The sequence below is a fragment of the Bos indicus x Bos taurus genome, chromosome 23, assembly GCF_003369695.1.
Source record: "Bos indicus x Bos taurus breed Angus x Brahman F1 hybrid chromosome 23, Bos_hybrid_MaternalHap_v2.0, whole genome shotgun sequence".
Lineage (NCBI taxonomy): Eukaryota > Metazoa > Chordata > Mammalia > Artiodactyla > Bovidae > Bos > Bos indicus x Bos taurus.
This window is the reverse complement of record NC_040098.1, coordinates 49985225-49997669: the sequence shown is the minus strand read 5'-3', so window position 1 is coordinate 49997669 and position 12445 is coordinate 49985225. Positions and strand designations below refer to the sequence as shown.

Sequence of the window (12445 nt, the reverse complement as noted above, 5' to 3'; positions counted from 1 at the left end):
GGTCCCAGGAGATGCTGTTCTTCTCCTTCGGGGAAAGCTCCAAACTACATCATTGCATAGTTCCCTGCCACGCAGGCCTCGGCAGGCACGGACAGCGGCCACCAGTGACTCCTGGGAGAGCAAGTGTGTGCATGGCTCCCGCCTCCCACTCTGTTTTCACTCGGGGCAAGGGGTGAGGCCACAGTCCTTTGATCTCCTTTGGTGGGTATTGGGAAGGAAGGCAGGGGTGGCCGGGAGCCCCCCCTCAGGCCCCGGGGGACAGGGAGGTGGACTGTTCCAGAGTGTGGACCCCTCAGGTGCCCAGCTGGTCCTGCCAGGATGGAGCCCCTTGTGGGGGGCAGGGAGTGGGAGAGAGAGGAGGGCTGAAGACCTTCCGGAAGCAACTCTGCCAGGCTTGGAGGGAGTTTGGGGAGGGAGAAAAGGCTTCTCTGTCTCCTCTATCCATCCATCTGACTCTGGACTCCCAGTGCTTGCGCTCAGCCTGCCCGGTTCCCGCCCCCCACCCCGCCCCCCGCGCGGCCACTCGCCTCTCCCACACAGAATCCATCAGAGTGAAAGGATTTCCAGATACACAGAAAGAAAATCTCCGTGGGGAGCCTCGTGCAGATTCGCTTTTCGGAGGGTCCTGAATGAGAACAGGCCGCAGGCTCATCTGTAGCCCCGCCTCTGGCCCACAGCTCTGGGGTCTCCAGCCCAAGGCGACTGCCTCCCTCCAGCCCCTCCAGCCCTACTCCTGGGTCAGGGCCCCCATCTTTCTCCCAGGCCTGAGTCCTCAGTTTGCACGCCCTCGGCCTTCTCCTTCCCTTGCACTTCTCTGCGCCCCCCTATACATCCATCTCCCGAAGGCTCGGGCTGAGCAGGGACTCTGGAGCGGGCCTCTCAGAGGTTTTCCTGAAGATAACCAAGCATCACACTCAGGTGGGCTGACTCCTGTGTCTTGAGTCTACTTGGACAGAGGGTGGAGGGCAGGAGGCCCCTTCCCCTGTCCGAGGTCCTCCAGTGCAATACCAGGCCCAGGTGGTCGGCATGGTAGACCCCATCCCCTTCCTGCTTGATCGTCACTCCTCACCGCACCCCCCGCCCCCCCCCCCGCCCCGCCCCGCCCCGCCCCTCCGCCTTGGGACTGACTTGCGGCTCACCTTGGTTAATACCTCCCTGAGCTGGGATCAGGGCTTACCGCGATGCTGCTTAAAAAAAAAAAAAAACAAAACAAAACGGTAACACCAGCTAACATATGGAGATGTCATCCTGGTTAAACAAATTACAGTCGAAGACGGCGTGATAATAACTGAACAATCACCGCAGCTAGAAGGAGCGGCCTCTAACCCGCCAGGTGCGCCCCGCGAACCTGGGCTCCATCCAGGAGCACGTGAGGGTGGGCCCGGGGCCTGAGACAGGGCGAGGGAGCCCCTACGCGGCACCCAGCTTTCGGGAGGCTCCCAGGGAAGATCCGAGACAGGCCTCCCTTGAGGGCAGCCCCGCCTGGGAGGCCGCAGGAGCACCAGGTCCTGCAGGAGAGGGCGACGGAGCCCCTCCCTCCGCCTGGTCTCCTTCCAGACCTCGGAAGTGGTCGATTCCCAGGGGGGAAGCCCGCGCCGTGGCGGGGAGGGGCGCCTTCCGTGTGTCCCAGGGGTCTCCGACCTGCCCTCTCAAGCCTGGGGAGAACGTCGCGTGCGTTTTCCTTTGGCGAGCAAAGGGCCCAGTGGTGCGCGCTGGTTCGCCCCCGTTTTGGGGGCCGGAAGAGGCATGACTAGGCGGGAAGACGTTAAAGCAAGAATGGCCGGTGTAAGCGCTCTTTATTTCCCTCCCTCCCTCATTAAGTAGATTCGTATTTAAAACAGGCTCAGACATTTTAATTTGAATTCCAGGCGCTGAGCTCAGGTTAGAATCATGCCATTTATACTGAGACCGAAAATTACCATTGAAACTAGAACCAAAGTCTATTTTGCCAAACAACCAGAGTTCCTCGGTGGGTGACCACTGCGCGCAGGCAGCTAGATCTCCTTGGGTTTGGCCTGAGACAAGGGATGGGCAAGAGAGCTGGCGGGTTGGGCAGGCGGCGGGGGAATATGCCCCGGAGGGGGGGTGCAGCGCGTGCGTGGGCCGGCAGCGCTAATAGATGCCGCGGTTCAGAATCCTCGCCGCTTCCCTGTGCTCGGGGCGCAGGGACGCATGTGTTGCTGGAATTCAATCCGTGGGGGGAATGCAGATTGCGCTGCGACCCACTGGGTTTGATTTATGAACGGTTACTCCAGCGATTGTTTACACATTGCATTTTAGGGCCCCCGCTCACCCTCTTAGGAGCCGGCGCCGGCACCCGCGGCCGCCTCCGCAGCCTCCGTTGCGGTCCGCCAGCTTCCGCACCGCCCCGCCCCGCCGCCACGACCTCCACCCTCACTTTGTCCAGGAAATCCAACTTCGCCGCCCTGGAACCCGGGGACCCACATTCGGCTCTGCCTCCCGCAGCCTGCTCTCCTCCGGCCGTCCCAGACCCAGGGCTGCTCCGCGGAGTTTACTCGCGGGCCGTTACTTCTCCGTGAGACCAAGCCGGCCAAAAATAGGGGAGGTGGAAGCAGCTCGCCTGCGGGATCGATGGGGCCCTCGCCGTTTCAGCTGAGCTGTCTTATTAATTATGAAAGGGCTCGCCCGATCCCTGCCAGGGACCACGCCTCTGGCCCCTCCGCTGGAGCCCTTAATGGTGGTTCCTCTGAGAGCTGCCTCCGGCCACCGCAGAGGAAGCGGCGAGTCGCGAGCAGGGCTCGGCCGGCAGGCCGGGGCTCGGGCTTCCGACCCGCGTGGGTCCGCGTGTGCATTCTCAGAGGCGCGCAAGGCCAGCGCCCCCAAACCTCCCCTAGGAAGGACCCCTGCCTTTTGGCTTACAGAAGTAAAATATAGCTTCCCCTTTCTCTTAAGCAAACACGATTTCAGGGAAGTGGCAAGATGTTCTGGTAACCCACGGCTTGAGGACGGTAGGTTAACAGATGGCTGGTGAGCTGGTGAATTTACCACCTGGCATCCTGTGTCCCTTCAGGGAACCCCAAGAGAACTCGCCAAGAAAGTAGGCTTGGGGCAGGAAACAGAGGACACCCCTATTCAAACAATAACTTTTATTTTATACTTCTCTATACTTTGTAGCAAATCTTTTTTTTTTTGCTGAATTTAATTTATAATAAACTTTTTAAATTACATCTCTCTCTTTTTTTTAAAATCAAGGCTCTTTTATGTCAAAATCTTTTTTTAACTATATTTTAGATTAACATTTAACATCCCCCCCTTGTGATCTATACCGTTGGCTATTCAGGTATTACTGTATGTGGAACAGCTAAAACAAGAGGGAAAACCAAGGCAGTGGACTTCGAAAGATGCATCAACACGAGCAGGTAAAGCTTAACCTTTCAGTGACGTCAGCAGCGTTGCTTCTGGCAGCCTGCACCTCTGACCCGAGGTTTCCTCAACTCCCTCCCTCTCCCCATTGTAGCCTTGAAACACAAGGCCATCTGTCCTTTCACTTTTCTCGAGGAGAAATGTGCAGTGGAAATGATCAAAACAAGATTCTGTGTTAGAAAGACAGTGAGCGTGAATTATTCACGAGATGCTGCTCTCTTCAATGCATTTCCCTGGCCTTCTCCTCTCCTCTTTCCTGTTAGGAGGAGCCCATCATTGGTCATGTATTCACATGATTAATATAGTAGGCGGCCCAGGGCCGTTCCTGAGATTCTTGTGCCAAAAAAAATAAAAATTAAAGAAAAAAAAAGAATGGGGTGGGTTTGCCGTTTTCGTATTTCTGTGTGAAGACGGACTGAAGCTGAGGTCCGAGTTTTGGCTGTGCTCGCTTGCTCACTGATCGGTAACATTTGGCAAATGAAACACAAGGAACCAAACGAAATCAGAAAGAGAATCAGGATTTCCCACAATTCCCATATGAGTGTTTTCAGCATCACAGAGAATCACAACGTCCCCAAAGAACGTATGGATCTTCCTCTCGGTTTCCGGGAGCATGGCGTGAGTGCGGGCGCGCGCGAGGGGAGCCGACCCGGCGCTCAGAAGGAAAGCCAGGTCGCTAAAGCTGCCGAGAGAGACACCAGGAGCACGGGCAGCGCCGGGAGCAGGGGCCCCGCCGCCCCGTTGCCGCCGCCGCAGAGTTCGAATAAGCTGCCTTGGATGTTGAGATTTTTGGATTCTTTTCTCAGTTTATCCCACATATCTTTCGCCCCTTCTTGGCAATCCGTAAGGGCCGTGACCGTGCAGCTGTGGAAATCCTCCCAGTATCTGGCGAGGAACAGAACAGAGCAGAAGGAGGTTCACTGTGGGCGCGGACAGGACGCCGGGCCTGCGCCCACGCGAGTGTCCCCCTCGCGGCCCGGCCAAGCTCCCGGCGACCCTCCTCTCTGCAGCCCGGGGCGCCCCGTCTCTCTCCCCCTTACCCCCTCCCCCGGGACCTCGTCCAGTCCGGGGAGCCGCTGTCCAAGGTGGGGCCGCCCCTTCCCGGTCGGGTTCCGCGCCCACGGCGCCGCGCTGGCACCTGGGCTTGCGCTGACAGATTGCCGGCCTCGGCGGGCACAGCTAGGAAAACAGCGCTAAGCCGCGCAAGCTGCCGCCCATTAATGCCTCTCGGCTTGCAGGACGGCCGGCCGGCGCGGCGCGCGGCCCTCCCCGCTGCTCCGCGCCCCCTCCCCTCGCCCTTCCTTCCCCTCCCTCCGTCTCCAAGCCGCCGCGCCCGCTCGCCTCGGCCTTCCGTCTCCTCCGCTCCGCCTTTTGTCTCCCGCTTTCCTCGTCTCCCTTCTCTCCCCTTCTTTGTCTTCGTCCTTTTTCCTCCCCTCGGGTTTCCCCCCGGGTCCCTTCGTCGCACCCTCCTCTTCCTCGCTCGCTTCGGTCCTTCGCGGCCCCTCGCCTCACCCTCCCGGCTCGGATCCGGTGCGGAGACGGCCGCCCGCCTCTGCCTCCCCGGAGTCGGTGAGTGCCAGCGCCCGTGCCCCCGGGCCGGCTCCCTCGCCTCCTCCAGCTTCCTTAACCCCTAGAGCTCAGGCCCTGCGCCCCGGGTCCCTGCTCTCCCCAACCCCTCACCCCCAGGCCTTTCCGCGGCCCTGGACCCCCGCGACCTTCGGGAGGTGGTGCCAGCCCCCCGCCCCCAGGCGCAGGGCCCGTGGCCAGCGTAGAGCCCGCCGCGCCGGCCTTCGAGGGGCCGGGCTCCCAGTCCTCCCTGCTCGCCTCTTCCGGAGCCAGTGCCTTCCTCGGCCGCTCTATCCTCCCGGGCTCGGCTTCTAGCCCCGCCCCCACAACCTTCATCCAACTTGTCCTTTTTTTTTTTTTTTTTTTGCCCCCCTTTTCCTCTGAAAACGCAAAATAGATCTCCAGACTAAATATAATTCCAACCCGTGATCGATTCCTGGGCCGCTGTCTCCTTTCGGGGCTGGGTCGATCCGTGCCGTCTTGCTAACTCCGGTCTGGCTCCCCCTTCCCCAGGGCCCTTGGTGTCAGGTCACCAGCGAGGGCCCTCCACGAAATTTGTGCGTTCTTTCCTCCCCTCCCTCCTTTCTGCTCACCGGCCTGGACTGTAAGCACGCTGAAGGCAGGCTTTGTCCTGGTTTCCAACTCCCACCCCGTCTTCTGGCTGACAGTCAAGTTATAAAGGTCTGTTGGACTGCCTTGAGCTCCGGCTGCTTTCTAATGACCTCCGTGAGTCTCTGATTTATGAGGACTGCAGGGCCTGGGGCACAGGCCTTCCAAGTTCCTCAATTTGTAATAAATACTGAGATTTAGAGAAATGGAGAGGCAGCAGGACAGCTCTCTGCATAATTACACCTCCCAAAGGATGTTTCAATCTCTCCTTTCTTTATGCATGCCCAGATGGGGACCAGGTCTTCCTGGAAGAGAGATTGGTCAGGGGAGGACAGAATCCAGGTGGGTCTGAGAGGAGGTGGGCTTCCCTGGTGACTCAGATGGTAAAGAATCCGCCTGCAATGCGGGAGACCTGGGTTCGATCTCCGGGTTGGGAAGATCCCCTGGAGGAGGGCTTGGCAACCCACTCCAGTATTTTTGCCTGGAGAATCCCCATGGACAGAGGAGCCTGGCGGGCTGTAGTCCATGGAGTTGCAGAGTTGGACACGGCTGAGCGACTAAGCACCGGCACTGAGAGGAGGTGGCCTTCAGTGCCACCAACAGAGGGGCAGTCTCTCGGCCCAGCTGTGGTCTGCCACCTCTGGGAGGGCCCCGCCCCATTTCCATTTTCCTGGTAAGAAACCAACAGCTTGGAATAAGTAAATTCTGGCAAACGATGGAGGAATTGAGAGCTGATCTCTGTTTAGGCTTTTGCCCATCTTTATAGGTACTTTCTTCCCTGTCATTAGGCATTTAGGACTAAAGCAGGTGGGTGTGCATCCCAGACCCAGCCTTTTGTCCCTTTCCTGGTAGGAAAGTTTCTGTGGTTTCTGGTGGACACCAGGGTATTGAAGAAAGCGTGTAGCAAAATTCACTCCCATTGAACTACTCAGTGCTTAACAAATAACATGCCACCCCCAAGGAATTAGGGAGAGAGGAAGGACTTGAGAATGTTCAAAGGAGGGTGCAGAAAGTGGTCACTGCAACCTACGGGAAACAAGGAACACCTTTTACCTGGGCTTTACAGGAAGGGCCGTGATGGGGGTGGGAAGGGTTACAACTGTTTTTGAAAAATAAAACGAAAGTGTGTGTGCATGTGTCTTGCAGAAGATGGGGGTATTTCTAAGGTCTGCCTTAGCTGAGATGTGACTGACCCTCCACAGTACTCTGCTACCCTTATTTGCCACTGGGAGCTGTGCTTTCTAGCCAGGCTCTGGGCAAACACCCCTGGGCCTTGTTGGGCCCTTAGCTGCCCTGGGCTGGGGACACCTTGCAGATGCAGGAAGTGGGGGGATAAGCGAGGAGGATAGCTACCCTAAAGCTCCAAATTGGCTATAAACTCCACAGAGATGGTTACTGGACATTTGGGCAAAGCCGTCTGCACAAAATAAAATATTCTTTCAGTTTCTCTCCTCGAAAGAGAAAGAGGGATCTGCACTCACTTGCTGCCAGTGAAGTTTCTTGGCCTGTGCCAGAGGGGAATTTTATTAGAGGAAGGGGACAAAATAGGGGCGTTCCTTTCCTTTTAGGCAAACCTGGTAGAACTACCTAAAACGCCCCTCAAGCCAAACCAACTGTCCTGGTTGAAGTGCTCCTTCCCGCAGCAGGAGAGGAAGAGGAAGAGGGCCTCAAAGCCTGGAGAGGAGCTGCCAGCAGCTCTCGGTGGTGCCCTCTCACCCCTGGATCCGGAGGTTCCAGGGTGCGGGTTGCGCGGGCCTCTGTGCGCACGGGTCAGGGTGCGGAGCGTGGGACTGAGCCCCAAGGAAAGGATCTTCCTCTGCCCATTCCAGGCCACAGGGTCCCCTTGGGCAGGGCAGGCCCCAGCCAAGGCCTGAGGGCGGGAGGCAAGGCGCCCTCCCACCTCCACAGTGCGCCCCCCAGCACCGAACCTCGCGCAACAGAGAGGACACTTACGTGCACACGGTCTTGATGTTCGTCTTGTCGTCCAGGCCCTGCGGGTAGTTGGCCATGCTGTCGCCCAGCTTGAGCAAACAGTCTGAAAAGCCCTTAAAGACCGCATCGCACTTGCCCGCTGCTCTCACGGCCTGCACCAGGTACGCTGCGGGGAGCAGGGGACACTGGTCAGCGGTGCCACCACCCGGCCCTGGAGCCCCGCAGCCTGCCCCCCAGGACCCAGTGAGCATCGCCCCATCCAGCTGTGTCCAGTGGCGCCCAGGCTCGGGGCGCACCAGGGCCAAAGGTGAATGAACGGTGGGGCCCGAGAACGACTGAGCTGCAGGCAACCCAGCGTCTTCTGCAGGTGGCCCGTGCGCGCGCGTGTGGGGTTGGGGGAGTCCAGGCCTTTCCTATTTCCTACCGTGCGACCCCTGCCTGCATCGCTCTCTGCATCTTTTTCGGTTTCCTTCGCTCTGTCATCTCACCTCCCCCGCCTTTTTATTTCTTTTTCCTGGCTCTCTGCTTCGCTTCCCCAACACACCCTTAGCCGGCCCATCAAGGCTCTCGAAGTGCGGTTTCCCTTTTGTGAGGTGATGGAGGGGTGTGACGGCACAGTGCAGGGGTGAGGAAGGGGCTGGGAGGCTCAGAGCTGGGAGCAGCCAAGGGCCAAGTCTGTGAACAACCCCTGGGCTTGGGGCCCGCTGCTTAGTGGGCGCTGGGCAAGCACTGCTGAACGAATAAATAAATTCTCTGGAAGCCCCCAGCAGCCACTGACTTGGATTGTTTCACTATAACAGGGATCGTCTACCGTGGAGTTCCTAGTGAGGTCCTCGTCTGCAAGCCCTACACCCCTAGACTGGGAGGGGAAAGGGTGGTCCCGGGCAGTTAGGGCCGGCAGGGTCAGGATGTGTCTGAGCTCGTGACCCCGGGTCACCTCCCCGAGGCCAGATCCCCGAGGCCGGTCCCTTGCTTCCCTCTGCCTTGCTCAGCTCCTCGGGAAAAACCAGCCTGGCTCCGCCAGCCAGCGACGAGGCGCGACCCTTCCTCTTCAAGCCCCAGCTCTGCAGCTGGGGGCCGGGTTGGCTGCCGCCAGGGGATCTCGGCCTCTGGCTCGCGGCTCCCTCCAGAGGGGCCCGGGTCGCAGCCGGGGCGGTGGCAGCAGGTGGAGGAGGAAACCCAGGGGACACCGAGTCCTTGATGCTGGTCTCAGGTCGGCCAAGCCCCGAGGCACGGGACCCGAGAGATGGGCTCCAGGCGGCGGCTGCGCTGCCGAGGCCCTTTCTCTCCATCCCAAGGCACGAACCGAGCTGAAGATGCCTAAGCCAGCGGCCAAAAGCACCCTGGGCGCCAGGAGTGCGCACGCGAAGCGCAGATGTGCGCTGCCGGGCGAGGGAAGGGGAGAGAGGGGCCTCCAGGGTCCAGGCCCTGAGCGCCCGCCGCTTCCAGGCGGCGTTCAGGGCGCCACGGCTCGCGTGTGTCTCCCGGGAGGACCGGACAACTCACCGCCCCCAGCCGCCGGTCCCTGGGCCAGGAGCAGGCAAGGGGGAAGGTGACCGAACCCGCAGAGGCCTCCGAGAGCACACCATTTGCAAACTGCTGCAGGGAGAGCGGGGCGGGCCTTAAGCTTTCTAATCCGGAACGGGAAGCTCGGGCCGATACGTCAACCTTCGTCAATCTCCCGGTCCCCTCACGAAATAGCAAGAGCCCTTGGACTGCAGTATCAGCTAGAACACTGAGCTAGAATGAAGGAATAAACGAATTTTTGTTCTAACAGAACGAGGGCGGATGAAATGAGCCCTGCGCGGCGTCCCCTGTAAACCACACCGCAAGCGCTGCTTTGCAGCGAGTAAAGGAAATAAAATACAGTCCATCCTCTCTCCCCGGCCCCCAATCTCTTCTCACCTTCATCCCTAAAACTTGGTGGCGAAAAAGCAGCACCTAAGATGCACTGACAATACTTTAAAGGGGAATTGGGTTCTCCGGGGTCGGGGAGCGGGCTGGGGGGGACGCGGGAAGCGCTTCTGCCGTGGTATGTTTTCAGGGGCTGCTGGAAACCCTTCCACAGCGCGCATGTGTGTGTGCGCGTGCGTGTAAAATAAGTCGTGAAAATTTCTGTCTTTTGCAACTTGGACTCCTCGGTCTCTAGTTGGCTGGGGAGGCCGGGGGCTTGCCCCCGGCCGCGTTTGGAAGGCTCCTGCAGCGGGGCAGATCTCAGTCCGGGCGACCCTGGCTGTCCTTCCTGAGCCCTGCTTCATCGAGGCTCGGGCGGGTGACCTGGGCTACTTCCCTGTCCTCCACCGTGTCCGTGTCTTGTGCCATCTCCTTCCGTTCATTCATTTGTTCGACCTCTCATTCATTCCAAACTTCCTCCCGCCTAGTCTTCATTCGCCTTCACCACCCCTCCACCTCCCCCTCTTTGCCCAACCCCCATTTTTCTTGCCAAATGTCAGTGATTTGGGACAGCTCCCAGCCATGAATTAATAAAGATCGAGCCTCCGGTTCGGGAAAGGGCAGGCATTCGGGAACACACACACTCAATTTCAATTCCACAGCCAACAAATGGTCATTTCCCGGCTGAGGTTAATGTGTTTCAAGCGTATTTCACATGCACAGTCTCTGTCTTTTTTACCCCGTTCAAAGTAAGGTTATTTCTCACAGGGAATGCAGAGTCCCAAACCTTTGCTGATTACAAGCTCTGTATCAAAAACAACTGCTGTCTCCTGCTCTGTAAAAATCTGCAGTCATTGCAAAAACCACATCCACTTATTTCCAAGATCTAAGGGATTTGTTGCAATCAGAAATGTTATTTATTGCACCTCTTTGCATGAATGTCAAAGATTCAAAACATCAAATCATTTCTTGGAATTAAAGGAAATGCCGCCGACATCCTGCATCTGTACACTCTAAAATCCCTACAATGTTCATGCAAAAAGGAAAATCAGATTCTGAAAATCCTGTCAAATGCATAAAAACCTATTGCAAAGAATCCATGTTAATGTTTAGATAACTCCAAAGCCTGTTTGTTCCACATTTCTCATGAAGAAAAATGTTATTCATTTCATCTCTTGCCCCAACCAAACCAATTCCCTAAAGCACCCCCCTCCCGCAATACTGCAAGGATTTGTCTGCAAAGAATGCTACAGCCTCAAATGACAGGAGCCAACAATTCCCTCCTCTCCAGAAAACCCATTTGAAGAGTTTCTATTTTTTCTCTTGTCCATTCTATTAATAATCTGCTTCACTTTCACTTTGAGGCTACATTAATTAATGCTCTGACCCAGCAACAGAGAAGGGAGTTTTCTCGTGTTCCCTTCCATTACGCCTTCTTTATTTTGGATGGAAAAAAAAATATGAACTTTCAAAAGCCCCAACGACAGTGGAACTAGGACTCAAGATTCCTTAACATAAAATGGGGACTATATAAATCCATCCATAATCAATCCCAAACTAGCAAAAATTACAAACACCCAACACCATATATTGCAAACACTTCTTAACCCTTTCCCGTATATAACATACAGATGCCTGTGTGGAAAAGAAGAGGCAAACGTGCATAGAAAATTATATCCATATATATTTAGCTGAACTCAAGCTCCTTAATGATAAGCGTATTGAAAGATATACTCTGGGGTTCCCTATCATTCTCAATTTGCCCCCTAGCCCTGTCTGAGGTGCCCAGTGTGAACGCTGCAGTTAGGATATTGGGGGGGGGGGCGGCGGGAGAATGACAAAGTTCTAAATGCAGCAGTCTGAGCCCCAGAATATCTTTGCATTCTGCACATAAACTTTCCAGTTGTAGCTGCCTAGCCATCTTGTTCCTGCATTCACCTTTCGACCCTTCAAAATAAAGCCTTGCAGCATGGCAGGGAGCAATGCATTTCCCCAAAGCGCACCCAAACCTGGTGCACCCAAGAGAAAGAAGCAAATACTGACGTGCGCTTTGTAAAAAGAGGGGAAAGCCCCTCCAGAAAACAGCCCGCCGCACACACTTCCTGGCGAACATTTGGAGTCTCTCTCTCTCTCTCTTTTTTAGCAAAACCAACCCGGGACGCGCCAGTCCCTAGGAGCCATGCCCCCATCCCTGGGGGTTTGCCGGCTTCTCCGCACCCCCGGGCGACCGCGGGCCAGTCGGTCCCCCCGGGTGCCTCGGGCCCGGCCGCCCGCCGCCCTCCTCGAGCCCGGCCCGCCGTCCACTTACCTATTTGCACCGCGAGGATCAGTGAAATATATCTGCCGTTCAACTTAAGTCCCATCCTACGTTTAGTCAAACCATTTGCGACCGCAGACCTTTAAATAGTTAGTTTGGAGAACGCGGGGGAAAGCTGAAAAATAGGCATTGCCAACAAGTTCCAGGAGCGACGGAGACTTTATGCACGGGGAAGGCAGAGGGAGGAGAGAAAGAGAGGGAGCGAGGAAGGGAGAGAAAGAGAGAGAGAGAGGCCGAGGGAGGGGGAGAGCTGGGAATGGTTCACTCCATTAGGAGGGGGCGGAGGAAGTACAGCCTCACGCCCACGAGCCGGCCTGACGTGGGGGATGACACGGAACGATTTTTTTTTTTTAAATAAAGACACCTTGGTAGAGAATCGCCATTTATAGTCATCAGAAGCTCGAATTAATCAGTTATCTCCAATTAATGCGCTGTCCGAAGAGTTCTCGCCTCTCGGGGGTTGGGGGGGACCACTTCCCCAGCTCGGCGGCCACCCCCGCCTCCTCGCTGTTCCCGGGGCCCCCCCAACCCCGCCCCCTCTCTGCGCAGAAGCGGGGCTCCCTCTCCCCTCCCCGCCTGCAGCCGGGTAGTCCTGGCGCGCCCACTCGATTGTTTCAGCCCGCTCCTCCACCAGCTCCTGGGCGAATCCAGCCCCCTCCCTACGTTGCAGCCGGGTTCAGAGGAGCGGGAGCTGGAGGGGAAAACAGCTCAGCTCTAAGAATCTGACACCCCCACCTGCCCCCT

At 57.1% G+C, this 12445-nt stretch overlaps 1 protein-coding gene across 1 annotated transcript; it reads right to left on the bottom strand.

Annotated features, from left to right (window-relative positions):
- Positions 1-1779: 1779 nt before the first annotated feature.
- NRN1 (neuritin 1) lies at positions 1780-12157 on the bottom strand. Its single transcript, XM_027524897.1, has 3 exons — positions 11693-12157; positions 7513-7657; positions 1780-4269 (listed from the first exon to the last, which is right to left on the bottom strand). The coding sequence occupies exons 1-3, from the start codon at positions 11745-11747 to the stop codon at positions 4041-4043; spliced, it is 429 nt and encodes a 142-aa protein (XP_027380698.1). The 5' UTR covers positions 11748-12157; the 3' UTR covers positions 1780-4040.
- Positions 12158-12445: the final 288 nt, after the last annotated feature.